Genomic DNA, 19847 nt, shown 5'->3' with positions numbered 1-19847 from the left:
TGGGAACAAATTCGGTCAGTACTGGCACCTGAACATGCTTCTGGAGTGAAAAAATATCATTAACCGGGGGTCCACTGTACTTTGTATTTGCGAGATAGTAACAAGCAAGTGTTAGGTGGTTTGTGACTTAAGCATGCTAATTTTATCACACTAATGTAGCTTTTTCATTAACAGGTACATCACTTAAATATGGCACTGCTTGTCTGGCTCTGGTGGCGAAGTGATTTGGCAGCAGCAGTTCGACCCATTGTAGCTGTGTTGATTGCAGGCTGTATTTACAGACCACTCTTACCCCAAATGCTGGCAATTTTGCTTGGTTCTCGTCCACTTGGCTTTGGCCTCTTGGCTGCCTGTGCAACACCTACACTGTGTACAGCTCTTATAGCATGTCACATCTTCATCACACACAGTGCATCTTTCCGCTGAAAGTAAGACTACAAATTATTTTTGTAGTGTGTGCTTTTGATTATAACAATTTTGTAGTGTGTGTGTGTATACCAGGATTTACATGCAGATGTATAAAAGGTCTATGTGGATCTTTGCTGTTTAATTGAACCTGTATTGTACATCCTCTCCTTACTTAACAACGGAGTTCTGTCCCTAAGACCACATTGGTAAACGAATTCGTTGCTAAGCAAGGAGCATACTATAATGGTAGTGGGTTTGTGTCAACCATCTTCGATATTATTTTAATGTCGCCTTTACACCATTTATAACATTTTCAGTATATTTTTAAATTAAATGCTTATAGTGTACTGTATATTGGAATAAACAGAATAGAGGAAATCAGCTTAATTTAAATTATTTAGGTATGCATACTGGTCAGAGCCCATTGCAAGTCCGAGTCGTTGGTAAATGAGTACATCGCTAAGCAAGGAGAGGCTATATATTCATTTTGTTGCATATGCGAATTAACTTTGCAGAAAATACTGTATGTAAAGTAGGCATCATAAATATGTATGACCATAAGTATGCCTCTAGCACTAAATCTACAAGGGTCATACAGCACTTTCAAGGCAGGATGGGCTATAGATGAAATAGGCAAAGATCAAACCAACAGGGCTGAGGAGTATGCAAGAGGCAGAGTCAGTAAGGGTAGTGGGGAGTTTAGGTGAGGAACACGTACATATTTCAGTATATATTTAAAATATGGTGCTGTATAGCCCTTGTGGCTTAGCACTTCTTTTTGATTATAATAATAATTTAAAATATGGTGGTCTCATTTTTTGTGTGATATGTTTGTTCATGCATGTGCATAATTATGATCTCTACTGTACATAACAGACATGGCCTTAAAATCCACAGTTCTGCAGTAAAATGCTGAATATCTTGTGAGGATACTGATTATAAACCTTTATTGTATAAAATTTTATTTTTTTTTTTACAACAGAATATGTTAGATATCATATTCTTCATACAAAATATACACACAAAAAAATCAGATTACTGTGACTGCAGAGGTGCCACTCTTGCACAATGACTAAAGAATTAGGATCTTTAGTATTTAAAGGCATGCACTGAATAAGGGCACATTAACTGGATTCAGTCATCATCATATAAACATAAAAAGTATGTTGAATATTGAATCAATAGCAAATAGTTATGTAGGGTATTTCCTCAGTACAATACAATATTAAGCAAAAAAAATTTATATACTGCATTTCATTTCAAGCTACAAAATATTTCCACTTAGGAACTCTTCACAACATAACATGCACACAACAGCACCAGGATAAATACTGATGCATTGTTAATCAGATATAGCATCCTTCCATACAAATGTGAGAGGTTTATTATCCTAGGCCAAGTTTATGAATATTCAGCAAGAGTGGAACATAACTAACTGAAAATAGGAACCAGGTATTAGTTTGATGAGCAAGAGCTTACCCCATCATGGGAAATGTTTTTAGAATATTAATGTTACTACAAAGTATAGCAATGTAAATGTAACAATGTTTTTCCACACTTGCTGAATAATACATCTCAAGTATGCATACTACTTGTTATAACAGAAAAGATGATATGTTGCTTCTTGTTAATAACAGCTTCACAGTGAACAGTTGAGCTGTTGGTAGGCTAAGGCTAGGGAAGGATACAGGAATAACTACAAGTAGCAAACTAGATGGGCTATCAATGATTTAAATACTCTACATACCCTGAGGAATTGTACCTCAGCCACCTCAACATTATCCTTATGTTCTCAAAAAAGGTACAAAACACATAAGTGGATAACTATGGAAAACATAACAGTTAATTACAACTTTAACAATTTTACACAATATTCAATGAAGATTGTCAATCCTTAGTTTAATGGCTATTGTAAATTTTTCCACTGGACTACAGTAGGCCCAAGAGATCTATTGTAATCCACATGTAAAATTTACCCAAGGGATCCTTTGAAGCATACACATGAGGCTAGAAAGGGCAGGGAGATCAATCTGCATTTTTTTTTTATTTTAGGGTTAGTAATGATTAGTCAACAATAAGCAGTGGCTGCTATCAAGGCTTTGCAGTTAAAAATAAATATCTATGCAAGTTAGTTCAATTAAGAAAATTAGTATCATTAATTGATTAAAAAAAAAACTAAGGAGTGAGACACTCTCCATATACAACAGGATAAAGCTATTTTTAATACTAAAGTTTAAGGAAGGGTTGTAGTCTTAGCTAATCTTATTTTGATATTTTTAATTTAAAAAAAATCATAGTACTAAAACAGTAAAACAATTATATCTTACAACTGACTTGAGTATTAACAAAAATACATGTTAAGAAAACTAATGTCTACAAAGAAACCACTAAATTATGCTAGACAGTACCAATGCACATCACAAAAAACTTTTCACTGGAATAGTTTACCCCTCATTAAATACAGTTTCCCCACACCTGAGACCTTAGTAATTTCTTCAAACTTACTGCAGTGGAAAGTTAAGCTACACAACAAAAAGCACAATATAAGCAAACTACCTTTCTGCCCTTAACCTCAAATGTCTTCAACCAGAGGCTGATAAAGTAATGGCACCTCCAATAACTATGTTAGATGGATATTGAGCAGTAAAAATATTAACAAGGTCTCTATCTTGAGTGGTCCCCAGTCTTTATTAGTATAGCAAGAAGGCCAGTTACTGTTTTCAAGTTGCCTCATGATTGAAGATACCCAGCCTCATTTAAGAAAATGCTTATAAGTATGCAGGCACTCATCATACAACCAACCAATGCACTTCCATGTGCATAAGGTTTGCCCTTGAGCACTAGAAACTCATACTTGTTATTGGCTTTCTTAATGAGGCCAACAAACTCCCAGCCAGCTGAGAAGGCAAATTTGTCTCTGGAGAGTTCATGAATACCTTTAGTCTCTTTGAAGAATAATAACCATTTATATTAGTAATAGTTCAACAAAATCAATGGAAAAGGATTTCTCTAAAGTTAATATAAAGTATGTACTTTTGTGACTGAACTCTCCAGGCTTTTTTTTTATTTGCAGTCTAATCAGGCAACTGTTTGAAAGTATCGACTATGCTGGTTGTTGCGCCAAAAAATCCCTTGGGCAGTATCCTAGAAGCGATCTTTGGGAAGTGTTGACATTTCCGACTCGTGAAGGAACTGAATTTCCTGAAGGTCCATAAATTTCTCTTGATCCTTTATATGTGCATAATTTGCAGCTAGACACATCAGATAGTGCACCTGGAAAAGAATAAACAAATGCTCATTCATGAAACTGGATATGACTATTATACTGAAAAAAAAAAAAAATTGCAATGGGTCATTCAGGGATGAAACTGGATAGTTAAGTGTAACGACATTAATGGAACTGAATACGTCTTTTAATACTTGAATAATATACAGGTACAATTTACTCATAATTTGAGTTAATGTTCATGCATTATAAATCAGCAAACAAAATGATACTCACCAGAGAGAGAATAACCAAGAATGCTGAAACTGATGCCAAAATAAACATAATTTCAGCATTATTTACATAGTCTTTGCAGAACAACTTCCTTTCGCCAGGACATACTCTCTTATCCTCCTCAGGTGTTCCAGCAGGGAAGAGAAAACCTGCACAAGATATATACATATTTAAAAGATATATAACTATGATGCACTGTCCACAACAGACAAGTCTTTAGGTAGGCCTATACAAATTTACCCTGTTAATTCTTTGTTTTTAGTGCAAATAACTGACGATTGCCTAATTTTTATGATAAAAATGCCACCATGAGAAACATTTTAGTATGAATTTTCACTGTTTTCTATATACACTAGAATGGGTTGTACATAATTACAGTGGTACCCCGAGAGGGGCCACAGATATATCAGATCACTTTCTAGTTGTAGCTACACTGAGAGTAAAAGGTAGATGGGATACAACGAGAATAGAAGCATCAGGGAAGAGAGAGGTGAAGGTATATAAACTAAAAGAGGAGGCAGTTAGGGTAAGATATAAATAGCTATTGGAGGATAGATGGGCTAATGAGAGCATAGGCAATGGGATCGAAGAGGTATGGGGCAGGTTTAAAAATGTAGTGTTGGAGTGTTCAGCAGAAGTTTGTGGTTACAGGAAGGGGGTGCGGGAGGGAAGAGGAGCGATTGGTGGAATGATGATGTAAAGAGAGTAGTAAGGGAGAAAAAGTTAGCATATGAGAAGTTTTTACAAAGTAGAAGTGATCCAAGGAGGGAAGAGTATATGGAGAAAAAGAGAGAGGTTAAGAGTGTGGTGAAGCAATGTAAAAAGAGAGCAAATGAGAGAGTGGGTGAGATGTTATCAACAAATTTTGTTGAAAATAAGAAAAAGTTTTGGAGTGAGATTAACAAGTTAAGGAAGCCTAGAGAAAAAATGGATTTGTCAGTTAAAAATAGGAGAGGAGAGTTATTAAATGGAGAGTTAGAGGTATTGGGAAGATGGAGGGAATATTTCGAGGAATTGTTAAACGTTGATGAAGATAGGGAAGCTGTGATTTCGTGTATAGGGCAAGGAGGAATAACATCTTGTAGGTGTGAGGAAGAGCCAGTTGTGAGTGTGGGGGAAGTTCGTGAGGCAGTAGGTAAAATGAAAGGGGGTAAGGCAGCTGGGATTGATGGGATAAAGATAGAAATGTTAAAAGCAGGTGGGGATGTAGTTTTGGAGTGGTTGGTGCAATTATTTAATAAATGTATGGAAGAAGGTAAGGTACCTAGGGATTGGCAGAGAGCACGCATAGTTCCTTTGTATAAAGGCAAAGGGGACAAAAGAGAGTGCAAAAATTATAGGGGAATAAGTCTGTTGAGTATACCTGGTAAAGTGTATGGTAGAGTTATTATTGAAAGAATTAAGAGTAAGACGGAGAATAGGATAGCAGATGAACAAGGAGGCTTTAGGAAAGGTAGGGGGTGTGTGGACCAGGTGTTTACAGTGAAACACATAAGTGAACAGTATTTAGATAAGGCTAAAGAGGTCTTTGTGGCATTTATGGATTTGGAAAAGGCATATGACAGGGTGGATAGGGGGGCAATGTGGCAGATGTTGCAGGTGTATGGTGTAGGAGGTAGGTTACTGAAAGCAGTGAAGAGTTTTTACGAGGATAGTGAGGCTCAAGTTAGAGTATGTAGGAAAGAGGGAAATTATTTCCCAGTAAAAGTAGGCCTCAGACAAGGATGTGTGGTGTCACCATGGTTGTTTAATATATTTATAGATGGGGTTGTAAGATAAGTAAATGCGAGGGTATTGGCAAGAGGCGTGGAGTTAAAAGATAAAGAATCACACAAAGTGGGAGTTGTCACAGTTGCTCTTTGCTGATGACACTGTGCTCTTGGGAGATTCTGAAGAGAAGTTGCAGAGATTGGTGGATGAATTTTGTAGGGTATGCAAAAGAAGAAAATTAAAAGTGAATACAGGAAAGAGTAAGGTTATGAGGATAACAAAAAGATTAGGTGATGAAAAATTGGATACCAGATTGGAGGGAGAGAGTATGGAGGAGGTGAATATATTCAGATATTTGGGAGTGGACGTGTCAGCGGATGGGTCTATGAAAGATGAGGTGAATCATAGAATTGATGAGGGGAAAAGGGTGAGTGGTGCACTTAGGAGTCTGTGGAGACAAAGAACTTTGCCATACCCCCGGCCGGGATTGAACCCGCGGTCAAAGTCTCAAAACTCCAGCCCGTCGCGTTAGCCACTAGACCAGCTAGCCACAATAAGATTCATCCAACTAGGTATATTTCTACACCATAGGAAGGTTAGCACAGGCACCTCTGTGACCACAAATTCAAGTTTTTACAGACGAATCTCCAGCTAGCATGGCCGTGACGGGCTAACGCGACGGGCTGGAGTTTTGAGACTTTGACCGCGGGTTCAATCCCGGCCGGGGGTATGGTTTGTTTGCAATCGTGTCATTACGATTTCTTGAGTCAAAGAACTTTGTCCTTGGAGGCAAAGAGGGTGTGAAGCATGGGTGATGAATGTTGCAGCGAGGAGAAGGCTGGAGGCAGTGGAGATGTCATGTCTGAGGGCAATGTGTGGTGTGAATATAATGCAGAGAATTCGTAGTTTGGAAGTTAGGAGGAGGTGCGGGATTACCAAAACTGTTGTCCAGAGGGCTGAGGAAGGGTTGTTGAGGTGGTTCGGACATGTAGAGAGAATGGAGCGAGACAGAATGACTTCAAGAGTGTATCAGTCTGTAGTGGAAGGAAGGCGGGGTAGGGGTCGGCCTAGGAACGGTTGGAGGGAGGGGGTAAAGGAGGTTTTGTGTGCGAGGGGCTTGGACTTCCAGCAGGCATGCGTGAGCTTGTTTGATATGAGTGAATGGAGACAAATGGTTTTTAATACTTGACGTGCTGTTGGAGTGTGAGCAAAGTAACATTTATGAAGGGGTTCAGGGAAACCGGCAGGCCGGACTTGAGTCCTGGAGATGGGAAGTACAGTGCCTGCACTCTGAAGGAGGGGTGTTAATGTTGCAGTTTAAAAACTGTAGTGTAAAGCACCCTTCTGGCAAGACAGTGATGGAGTGAATGATGGTGAAAGTTTTTCTTTTTCGGGCCACCCTGCCTTGGTGGGAATCGGCCAGTGTGATAATAATTAAAAAAAAAAAACCGAGTTTCGGCCATAATTCGTTCCAGAAGGCAGTTCGAGTGCCGTTATCAAACGAATTTGCTCCCATAAGGAATAAGGTGAATTAGATTAGTCCATTTCAGACTCCCAAAATACACTTACAATAATACATGTACATAATTGTTCGAGTTGGGAGCTGTACGAAACTCAAAGAGTACCAGTATCTATTTAGATTTTTGGTAAATAATAAAAAAAAAGGCACAATACCGTGACTGGAACAATACACAAATAACCCGCACATAGAAGAGAGGAGCTTACGACGACGTTTCGGTCCGACTTGGACCATTTACAAAGTCATGGTCCAAGTCGGACCGAAATGTTGTCGCAAGCTCCTCTCTTCTATGTGCGGGTTATTTGTGTATAGATATTTGGTAATTATTGTATCCCATTCTAGAGTATAATTATAAAGAGCACTGAAAATTTATAAAACATTCCTAATGGTTAAAATTCTCAATTACAGTGAGTTTTGAATACTTATTTGTCCAAGTTTCTGAAAACCACTCTTAATTGCTTAGCTTATGTTACTTATGTTATTGTATGTGTACTTCAGGAAACTGGTTTGGGATAATTATCATTCCTAGGTCATTTACTTCTCCGGTTTCCTTGAGCACCTCTGTTTGCCCTCAATGGTATTGTCCATCTCCTTTTCCAGTCTCCCAGCTTCATGAATGTTTTTTTTTTTTTTGCCAAGGTCAAACTACTCCAGTAACAATTGAATAGACTAATCCTGAAGTCTGTCTGCAGCCTCCTTTTATACAAGTATGAAATGGATGGATGGATTTCATTTAAAGTACTGTACATTATTATTATAATCAAGGGGGAAGTGCTAAACCCGGAGGATTATACAGCGCCTGGGGGGGGGATGTGGAAGGCATTCAGGCTTAATTCGGGGAACTGGAGCACATATCCAATTCCCTAAATCAAGAGCCCCTCACCAACATCAAGGAACCTTCCTTGAGGGGTAAAGTACTGTACAGTACTGTGTTTGGATATTAACCCTTTCAGGGTCCAAGGCCAAAATCAGAAGGGGTGCCCCCAGTGCCCAAGAAATTTTGAAAGAAAAAAAAAATATTTTTTTCTTACAGAATTAAAGAGTATATTTTTGTGAGGTAATAAAACAAAAAACAAAAAATTTCTGATCAGTACTTACAGAGATACAGTACCGAGAAGTTGACCCAAAATGACAGGGTGGCGACAACATCGACGATTTCCACATACACGCATTACTTTATTTTACGTTTTTTATAGTTTTTTCTTTTCTAATTTTTTTTCTTTTCCTACTAACATTTGGGGCTTGAGAGACCAATAATGTATATATATATAAACTCACTGTATTGAACACAATAACCACACTAAAGTTATCATAATATTGTTTACCACCTTTATTACAATAAACATGCACAAATCTCGTATAATACTAATGTTCTATCATATATTTACATATATACAATCACTAGACATGTTTTTAGAACTGCTGCAGCTTGTGGAACTCCTTGAAACAAGGCACCATGCACAGAGGTACCTTACATTCCTCGCACATAAACCAAGTGTCTTTGCGTCTTGTTGCCATCATTTTGTTTGTGCACAGACAACACATCTCTTCTGAGCAAATTTCTTCTTAGTTGCAGGAAGCTGTATTATGAAGTGATCACCTTCCCTCCTCAAACGCTTGGGTATATCCTGAGGAGTTTGAGGACGGTTTTGTATAGCAGGTGTTGTTACCTGGTATTTCATTACAAGTTGTCTGACAACAGACAAACAAAATTCACCATACGGTGGTCTGTTGCCAGTCTTCACTTGGTACATATATGCATTGAGCATTGAAATGTCCACGAGATGGAAGAAAAGTTTCATATACCACTTGTAACTCTTACGAACACAATCAACAAAGCCAATCTGCATATCACATTTGTCAACCAAGTGCATGTTTTGTGTATAATCAATCACTGTCACTGGTTTTCAAATATATTCATTAGTCATTCTATCAGCTTTGACACTGTCTTGCATTTCGTTACGGTGAATGGTTGTCAACAATGTGACATCTCGTTTGTCATGCCATGATGTCAATGGCAGTAAACACCTGCACCTCATCACCACGAGTGCCTGCGTTGAACCTGGGCATATGTTTACGATTAGAACGCACTGTGCCACACACATCTGTCTTGTTCACTCACAAGAAATCACTGAGTAAAGGGCTTGTGTACCAGTTATCGGTATATAATGTATGCCCCTTACCAAGATAAGGTGCCATTCATGCTTCTCACTACGTCACCTGAGACCCCCAATAACATCCTAGTATCTTTCAATGTTTTACTTCCCGTGTATACAACAATATCCAATACCAGGCCACTGTCACAGTCACAGAGTACAAACAGTTTTATACCAGAGCATTTCCTCTTGCTCGGTATATACTGTTTGAATGACAGTTTACCTTAGAACAAAATCAAAGTTTCGTCAAGTACAAGATTCTCGAATGGATAAAAGTACATGTTGAACTTTTCTTTCAGATACATAAAAACATTTCTAATCTTGTATAACCTGTCACTTCTGTCAGACCTGGTTTTGTCAGAGAAGTGCAACATATATAACAGTAAGATAAACCTGCTCACTGGGATGATTTCACTGAAGACCAGGGTAGAAATTAGCCTATCTGTGGAACAGTATGCTTTTATATTATGCTTATAGACATGAGGTATAAGCATTATTGTTGCAAAAAGCAAATACATTTCTGTAACCGTCGTCTCTTTCCACTGGTGTAGTCTTGACTGTGGTGATATCATCGTATTTGCCATGGTGTACTCAAAATACTTGTTACTTTCCCTGACAATAGTTTCCATCAAGGGCTGTTCAAGTAGTAGTTCAAAAAATTCCATTTCATTGGCAGTGGTTCCAAGGGGACAAGTAGGTAGAATTCCACTTTGAGAGTCATCAAAGTGGTGGGGCTTGGGAACAAAATTGGTATTTTGCTGCCAATCCCAGATATGGTTTGCTGGTGGATACTGGACATCATAGGCTGGTTGTGCTGGTAGTTATGGTTGTGGTGGGCTGGTGGCTGACGCTCTACTTTGTCCTTGAACTGAGGAGTCAGCAGCGTGGGTCCCAGCCTGGGCTGGCGAGTCATGCATGGCCGTGGCACTACCATCACCACTACCACCACCTACTGATGCCTGTGGTCTATCCATGCCAAGTGTAGCCACATCATCCTCACTTTCACTATCAATTCCTGGTGTAGGGCCACAGGATGTACTCCGTCCCCTGGGCACTGCATAGGGAACACTACCCGAGTGCATGAAGCGGCGTATATACCGACGCTTCACTGGTGAATATGTTTCCTCACTATTGCTACTCGAATGATCGTCAAGAGCAATAAAATCATAATCCACGTCACTATCATCATCATTACTGACGTCAGAGGCCTGGCCACGCGAAAATAATAGCTTTCTCTTGCGATGAGGTACAACTGACCGTGACTGAGGAGTGCCCACACCAGAAGTATAAGGTTGAGGATCGTCAGGGTTTTCTGCACTATTATCGATATCCTGGTCATTCCTTTCAGTCACTAACTGATCAAAGCCAAAGAATTCATCTTCATTTCCACTTCCATCAGAGTCAGAACTATCAGATAGGAAGAGGAGAGTCCCAATTTTCTTTGGAGTGAGAGCTGCCCTGCGACGAGGCATGGTGAACAAAGGTAACTGAACCGGTGTTCCCAGAATGCTATGCGGGCACCTATAATTTTTGTTTACAGAGCACACACACACCACGTAGACCCGTTCTCTCACATGTAGGCCCACCAGCATTTTCGCGCTAAATTTGACGCCGCTAGAATTTTGGCGTAGATTTACAGTTTGGACCCTGAATGTACAGCTGTAGATCTACGGCACGGACCCTGAAAGGGTTAAGAAAGGTTTTGATAGTCTCAAAGATTACAGTACAACTCTGGAAACTACAAAACTTAGGAATTGGGGGTGTGCCAAAGTATCCATATTGATTGTATCTGCTAATTTTGATGGTATAGGTATTAATCTAAAATTGAGTATTGGAATTGGTGGGTATTGAAATTTTGATGGTATCTGTATCAGTATCGGTGGGTATTGTCTAATTTTGATGGTATTGGTATCAGCATTGGCCTAAAACTGAATATCAGTAAACATTTTGGCATCCCATCCCTAACAGGAATAAAATGCAAGCTATTAAAGTGAATATGAGATTTCTGTTTGAAAGGAAAATGCAAGCATGAGCGTGATATGGTATAAAGAAAAAAATCTTCATGGAATAATATCACCAGTGAGGTGCCACGTGGATCAGAGCTGCCTTGATAATTGTGTTAGCAGATTCCCAGAATGAATAAAAAACATAACCATGTTTACCAATACTATAAAAATCCTATGCAAGTCAAAAATTATCACTGAGAAGATCTGTATAGGTTGGGAAAGTGGTATGGTAGATAATTGACAGAATTTCATGTGCCTAAGTTCTGTCTACTAATAAAAATGGGAGATGTTAGGTAAGACACATATGCAACAGTTAGGTATCTTTATTTCGAAACGTTTCGCCTACACAGTAGGCTTCTTCAGTCGAGTACAGAAAGGTTGATAGAAGCAGAAGATACTTGAAGACGATGTAATCAGTCCATCACCCTTAAAGTTTTGAGGTGGTCAGTCCCTCAGTCTGGAGAAGAGCATTGTTCCGTTGTCTGAAACAATATGAAGTTGAAGTGACAGAATGGGGCCTTTATATAGTGCCAGGAGGTGAGACGTAGGTTGCTTTGGGAGGGCAGGTCCTTCTCAAACCCAGCCGTTCTCACTAGTAGAGGTTGTCGAAGTGGTCTGTACCAAGATACCCTTGTGTTGCAGTGTCTGACAGAATGAACATTAAAATGGTATGAAATACCGACAGATTGTTAGGTAAGACACATATGCAACAGTTAGGTTGCATATGGTATTTCATACCATTTTAATGTTCATTCTGTCAGACACTGCAACACAAGGGTATCTTGGTACAGACCACTTCGACAACCTCTACTAGTGAGAACGGCTGGGTTTGAGAAGGACCTGCCCTCCCAAAGCAACCTACGTCTCACCTCCTGGCACTATATAAAGGCCCCATTCTGTCACTTCAACTTCATATTGTTTCAGACAACGGAACAATGCTCTTCTCCAGACTGAGGGACTGACCACCTCAAAACTTTAAGGGTGATGGACTGATTACATCGTCTTCAAGTATCTTCTGCTTCTATCAACCTTTCTGTACTCGACTGAAGAAGCCTACTGTGTAGGCGAAACGTTTCAAAATAAAGATACCTAACTGTTGCATATGTGTCTTACCTAACAATCTGTCGGTATTTCATACCATTTTAATGTTCATTCTGTCAGACACTGCAACACAAGGGTATCTTGGTACAGACCACTTCGACAACCTCTACTAGTGAGAACGGCTGGGTTTGAGAAGGACCTGCCCTCCCAAAGCAACCTACGTCTCACCTCCTGGCACTATACAAAGGCCCCATTCTGTCACTTCAACTTCATATTGTTTCAGACAACGGAACAATGCTCTTCTCCAGACTGAGGGACTGACCACCTCAAAACTTTAAGGGTGATGGACTGATTACATCGTCTTCAAGTATCTTCTGCTTCTATCAACCTTTCTGTACTCGACTGAAGAAGCCTACTGTGTAGGCGAAACGTTTCGAAATAAAGATACCTAACTGTTGCATATGTGTCTTACCTAACAATCTGTCGGTATTTCATACCATTTTAATGTTCAAAAATGGGAGATAGTGAAAACAGGCATCATAAAAACTCTAATGTGTAAGAAATACTTCAGTAAAAGACATTAATGAAAACAACCTAAGCATCACAACTGACAAAAGATTGTCACCAACAGGCCATATACAGTATAGTAGTATAAACGAAATTTTGATATATGTAGTACAGTACTATAAATGAAATTGTGAGAAACTTGTCTGCTTCACTGGCAAACTTTACAATCATCTTCAGATATAAAAGGAAAAAATTATAAAAATGCGAGGTTAAAATTGGAGTATGCAATAGTGGTGTGCTGTTTGCACATGAGAAATTATGCAAGTTATTAGGAAAGGATGGAAACGCCAAAAATGTCCTCATAATAAAAAGATGAAAGAAGAAAACCACGTATAAGGTAATAAATGGATATGAAATAGATAAATATTTCTTAGCACTAACAAGAGGCCACACTTGTAAACTGAGACATGCCAGAAGGATACTGTTATTCAGTGTTGAATAAAGAAATGTGATACAAGAGAAGGTAGGCAAGTGCTACATCCAATGAAGTGATACAACCACTGTAGCTACAAAGAGGTAATCTCCATCTCACAACACAAAACACTGCATTAAGGTTAACAATGAAATTAAATACTTACTAAACTGGTTGTATTCTATACATTCATTCTGAGGGATGTGTTGACATTGGAACCACGCAAGTGTGTAGAAGAGTGTCACAATGATGAGTGCAGCAAACATCAACAGCCATGCCAGTGACAGCAGGTATGTGATGCCCATAAACTAGTAAAATGGAGAACATATGAATTTCAATGTTCTGCTTAAAAAATTACTGATGTCAATAGGAGCAACACAAATAATAATGGAGGATATTGCATTATATGGAGTCACAAATAAATAGAAGTGGTATTGTTCAGTTATATATATATATATATATATATATATATATATATATATATATATATATATATATATATATATATATATATATATATATATATATATATATATATATATATATATATATATATATATATATATATATATATATATATATATATATATATATATATATATATCTCCATGAGTGCATTTAGTGATTATTACACATAGAATACATGAGTAGGTTTTGAAAACTACACAAAATGATGACTGGGGAAACTCATACAGGAAAAAATTGACCTGAATAATTCAAAGGGATGAAAGTATATTTTGAAACATCCCATTGTAGAGTATCTGACAGATGTGGGGCTTGTATAAAAGAAATGAAAATTCAATGGAAATATGGGAGGTGTGTGTATTCAGTGCAAATATAGGAGAGCACCCCAATACAGTTAAATATAAAAAGGCAAGCTATGGTAGAAGAATAAGGTTATGGAGAGTGATCATCAATGGAAATTAATGGCAAGAAAAAATGGCATGTAAAATATGAATCCAAATCAACAGAATGACTTACAGACTTCAAGCAGTCTAATGAAGTGGGTGTAGTGTTAGTACGAGATAGCACATACTGAAGACTTGAGCTAATACTAGGCTGACAGTGGCAAAAGAAAAAGAATGTATTTGAGGAAGAAAATAGAAATAACAAAAGTTAAGCAGAGGAAGAGAATGTATGTCATGATATGTGCAGCCACTATAGTGTGTTGCTGATAATAATATAATCAAGGGAAGTGCTAAACCAAAAAGGGTCATACGGCACGCATTGACAATAATGCATACCAAATAAAGTGAGACATACATAAAATTAATTTTCTTAAGTTTTAATAATATAAAAATTTTACTTTGTAAAAACTGGTCAGTTAAGCCTAGTATCTAACTGGTTTATAATTTGTTACTATTGTAGTTAATACAATTTCTGTAACTATATTCATTCACTATACCAGAAATATATAACTAGTTCAGTATTTCTATAGCTTACAAAAAAAAATCTGTATTACTCATTAGCACATTTTGTGGCAGTCTCAGAATATACGGTTGTAATGTATTAATAATTAACAAAGAAGTCTTGAGATATTACCAGAAAATAATGATTTACTCCCTCTTAAGTTTCTTAAAAAAATTACACTACTGTCAATACTGTGTAACTAAAACTTTCAAGAGTATAGTGCTTTGATGCCAGTGAAGAAATTTTTATTCAAAGATTTGGAGCTATATTACCCTTCCTTGAATCAAATCTGTTTCCTCAAGGTGCTGTATGATCCCTATGGGTTTAGTGTCCACCCCTATGGATGTAATCTCATCATCAGTAATACAAAAAACAAAATTTCATTATTTTTTTTATCACAGTTCCTTTGCACAGTACTTACAATTGCACATGAAATCCTGCCACCAACTCTTCCTCGCCATGTTCTGTAGACCTTGTTTCTAGTGTCCCCAGTAGAGAGGCATCCTACAAACAGGATCATTAATCCTAGACCACCCATGCCTGCTCCAACTACCATGAATGTTAGCTGAACAGGCTCCACCCTGAAATAGAGGGAAGAATTAAATTATACAAAGAAACTGAAGATATGAAAAAATGTAATCAATTATGTTTTTGTCTGCTGTGACTTGATAATGGTGCAGGATGGACTGAAACATCATGAGTTTCCTTTCCTAAGTGCAAGTTATCTGTCAGTTGTTCCAACCATAGTTTTGATATGATTTTTTTTTTACTCTTTTTTTATAACTAATTACAGTATATAACATAACATACAGTACATTATATACAATAGTAGGTACAGTATATTTAAAACTGGTCAGAACATATTAGTTTTAACTCTACAAGGAGAATTACAAAATAGGTAACTGTACACGTTTATGTTCACCTGCACGTATGTATGACACATGCACATGATACAGCCCACGAGTTTAAGAGGGAGTGAATCTAAAGAGTGGCAAGTTAAGAGGCAGACACAGGATCAGAGAATGCAATAAAGATACCCAAGAGCTTTCTTGATAGTTGTGACAGAACCCACAGGCATAACACCAGACACAAACATCTCTACGACATTCCCCATGTCCGACTGAACCTTTATAAAAATTCAATGTATGTCAAAGGCCCTAAAATCTGGAACACCCTACCTGAGAACTCTAGAACTGCAGACACATTCATCACCTTCAAAACTACCATTAGAAAACATCTTATCTCCCTGATAAACCCCATCAACTAACTACACGAATACCACCTGGTGGTTCACACTTACACTCACTCACCCATTTGACCATAAACAGAAATATTAATCTCAATCTTAAAATAATGAATCCTATGATACTCCAATACTGAAACTATGTACTGTGCCAAAACAAAAGCATTCACATTGCTAAACTCACAAACTAGTATTTAGTCACTTAGCCATAATACCAACTTACCTCATAATTTGTAATATTTTAAAATAAAGAATTAAACTAAGTCTGCCCGAAATGCCTAGCCATGCTAGGCGTTCTAGTGGTACACTCTGTAATCATTATTTAACTACATGTAAACCACATGAAGGGGTTCAGGGAAACCGGCAGGCCGGACTTGAGTCCTGGAGATGGGAAGTACAGTGCCTGCACTCTGAAGGAGGGGTGTAAATGTTGCAGTTTAAAAACTGTAGTGTAAAGCACCCTTCTGGCAAGACAGTGATGGAGTGAATGATGGTGAAAGTTTTTCTTTTTCGGGCCACCCTGCCTTGGTGGGAATCGGCCAGTGTGATAATAAAAAAAAAAATAATGTAAACCACACAACAACCAAATTCTGTAAATTCAACATTGTAATCTTTATAGAGAATAAACTTTGAATTGAATTGAATTCACCTCATCTTTCATAGACCCATCCGCTGACACGTCCACTCCCAAATATCTGAATACATTCACCTCCTCCATACTCTCTCCCTCCAATCTGATATCCAATCTTTCATCACCTAATCTTTTTGTTATCCTCATAACCTTACTCTTTCCTGTATTCACTTTTAATTTTCTTCTTTTGCACACCCTACCAAATTCATCCACCAATCTCTGCAACTTCTCTTCAGAATCTCCCAAGAGCACGGTGTCATCAGCAAAGAGCAACTGTGACAACTCCCACTTTATGTGTGATTCTTTATCTTTTAACTCCACGCCTCTTGACAAGACCCTCGCATTTACTTTTCTTACAACCCCATCTATAAATGTATTAAACAACCACGGTGACATCACACATCCTTGTCTAAGGCCTACTTTTACTGGGAAATAATTTCCCTCTTTCCTACATACTCTAACTTGAGCCTCACTATCCTCATAAAAACTCTTCACTGCTTTCAGTAACCTACCTCCTACACCATACACCTGCAACATTGCCCCCCTATCCACCCTGTCATACTTTTTTTTTTTCAACAAGTCGGCCGTCTCCCACCGAGGCAGGGTGACCCAAAAAAGAAAGAAAATCCCCAAAAAGAAAATACTTTCATCATCATTCAACACTTTCACCACACTCACACATTATCACTGCTTTTGCAGAGGTGCTCAGTATACAACAGTTTAGAAGCATATACGTATAAAGATACACAACATATCCCTCCAAACTGCCAATATCCCAAACCCCTCCTTTAAAGTGCAGGCATTGTACTTCCCATTTCCAGGACTCAAGTCCGACTATATGAAAATAACCGGTTTCCCTGAATCCCTTCACTAAATATTACCCTGCTCACACTCCAACAGATCGTCAGGTCCCAAGTTTCATTCGTCTCCATTCACTCCTATCTAACATGCTCATGCACGCTTGCTGGAAGTCCAAGCCCCTCGCCCACAAAACCTCCTTTACCCCCTCTTTCCAACCCTTTCGAGGACGACCCCTACCCCTCTTTCTTTCCCCTATAGATTTATATGCTTTCCATGTCATTCTACTTTGATCCATTCTCTCTAAATGACCAAACCACCTCAACAACCCCTCTTCTGCCCTCTGACTAATGCTTTTATTAACTCCACACCTTCTCCTAATTTCCACACTCCGAATTTTCTGCATAATATTTACACCACACATTGCCCTTAGACAGGACATCTCCACTGCCTCCAACCGTCTCCTCGCTGCTGCATTTACCACCCAAGCTTCACATCCATATACGAGTGTTGGTACTACTATACTTTCATACATTCCCTTCTTTGCCGCCATAGATAACGTTTTTTGACTCCACATATACCTCAATGCACCACTCACCTTTTTTCCCTCATCAATTCTATGATTAACCTCATCCTTCATAAATCCATCCACCGACACGTCAACTCCCAAGTATCTGAAAACATTCACTTCTTCCATACTCCTCCTCCCCAATTTGATATTCAATTTTTCTTTATCTAAATCATTTGATACCCTCATCACCTTACTCTTTTCTATGTTCACTTTCAACTTTCTACCTTTACACACATTCTCAAACTCATCCACTAACCTTTGCAATTTTTCTTTAGAATCTCCCATAAGCACAGTATCATCAGCAAAAAGTAACTGTGTCAATTCCCATTTTGAATTTGATTCCCCATAATTTAATCCAACCCCTCTCCCGAACACCCTAGCATTTACTTCTTTTACAACCCAATCTATAAATATATTAAACAACCATGGTGACATTACACATCCCTGTCTAAGACCTACTTTTACCGGGAAGTATTCTCCCTCTCTTCTACACACCCTAACCTGAGCCTCACTATCCTCATAAAAGCTCTTTACAGCATTTAGTAACTTACCACCTATTCCATATACTTGCAACATCTGCCACATTGCTCCTCTATCCACTCTATCATATGCCTTTTCTAAATCCATAAATGCAATAAAAACTTCCCTACCTTTATCTAAATACTGTTCTCATACGCCTTTTCCAAATCCATAAATGCCACAAAGACCTCTTTAGTCTTATCTAAATACTGTTCACTTATATGTTTCACTGTAAACACCTGGTCCACACACCCCCTAACTTTCCTAAAGCCTCCTTGTTCATCTGCTATCCTATTTTCCGTCTTACTCTTAATTCTTTCAATAATAACTCTACCATACACTTTACCAGGTACACTCAACAGACTTATCCCCCTATAATTTTTGCACTCTCTTTTGTCCCCTTTGCCTTTATACAAAGGAACTATGCATGCTCTCTGCCAATCCCTAGGTACCTTACCTTCTTCCATACATTTATTAAATAATTGCACCATCCACTCCAAAACTATACCCCCACCTGCTTTTAACATTTCTATCTTTATCCCATCAATCCCGGCTGCCTTACCCCCTTTCATTTTACCTACTGCCTCACGAACTTCCCCCACACTCACAACTGGCTCTTCCTCACTCCTACAAGATGTTATTCCTAATTGCCCTATACACGAAATCACAGATTCCCTATCTTCATCAACATTTAACAATTCCTCAAAATATTGCCTCCATCTTCCCAATACCTCTTACTCTGCATTTAATAACTCTCCTCTCCTATTTTTAACTGACAATTCCATTTGTTCTCTAGGCTTCCTTAACTTGTTAATCTCACTCCAAATCTTTTTCTTATTTTCAACAAAATTTGTTGATAACACCTCACCCATTCAATCATTTGCTCTCTTTTTACATTGCTTCACCACTCTCTTAACCTCTCTCTTTTTCTCCATATACTCTTCCCTCCTTGCATCACTTCTACTTTGTAAAAACTTCTCATATGCTAACTTTTTCTCCCTTACTACTCTCTTTACATCATCATTCCACCAATCGCTCCTCTTCCCTCCCGCACCCACTTTCCTGTAACCACAAACTTCTGCTGATCACTCTAACACTACATTTTTAAGCCTACCCCATACCTCTTCGACCCCATTGCCTATGCTCCCATTTGCCCATCTATCCTCCAATAGCTGTTTATATCTTACCCTAACTGCCTCCTCTTTTAGTTCATAAACCTTCACCTCTCTCTTCCCTGATGCTTCTATTCTCCTTGTATCCCATCTACCTTTTACGCTCAGTGTAGCTACAACTAGAAAGTGATCTGATATATCTGTGGCCCCTCTATAAACATGTACATCCTGAAGTCTACTCAACA

The 19847-nt window shown here is 38.3% G+C and overlaps 2 protein-coding genes across 6 annotated transcripts in view; one reads left to right on the top strand and one right to left on the bottom strand.

Moving 5' to 3' along the window:
• Positions 1–19847, top strand: part of LOC128699412 (BOS complex subunit TMEM147) — a 74932-nt gene that overhangs the window by 27497 nt on the left and 27588 nt on the right. The window contains exon 4 of one of the 2 annotated variants that reach the window (XM_053792093.2): positions 175–428. In XM_053792093.2, coding sequence (XP_053648068.1) covers positions 175–426 — 252 coding nt within the window. In that variant the 3' untranslated portion in view covers positions 427–428. Of the gene's footprint in view, positions 1–174; positions 537–19847 lie in introns of those variants that run through there. The other variant, XM_053792092.2, reaches the window with a different exon arrangement.
• Positions 1354–19847, bottom strand: part of M6 (neuronal membrane glycoprotein M6) — a 372771-nt gene continuing 354277 nt past the window's right edge. For 3 of the 4 annotated variants that reach the window (XM_053792091.2, XM_070098179.1, XM_070098178.1), the window contains 4 exons: positions 15150–15309; positions 13485–13626; positions 3911–4056; positions 1354–3681 (listed from right to left, as the gene is read on the bottom strand). In XM_053792091.2, coding sequence (XP_053648066.2) covers positions 3553–3681; positions 3911–4056; positions 13485–13626; positions 15150–15309 — 577 coding nt within the window. In that variant the 3' untranslated portion in view covers positions 1354–3552. Of the gene's footprint in view, positions 3682–3910; positions 4057–10836; positions 10974–13484; positions 13627–15149; positions 15310–19847 lie in introns of those variants that run through there. The other variant, XM_070098180.1, reaches the window with a different exon arrangement.

Source organism: Cherax quadricarinatus, chromosome 61 (genome assembly GCF_038502225.1).
Source record: "Cherax quadricarinatus isolate ZL_2023a chromosome 61, ASM3850222v1, whole genome shotgun sequence".
Classification (NCBI taxonomy): domain Eukaryota; kingdom Metazoa; phylum Arthropoda; class Malacostraca; order Decapoda; family Parastacidae; genus Cherax; species Cherax quadricarinatus.
The sequence above is the reverse complement of the archived record's forward strand: the minus strand, read 5'-3'. Positions and strand labels throughout refer to the sequence as shown.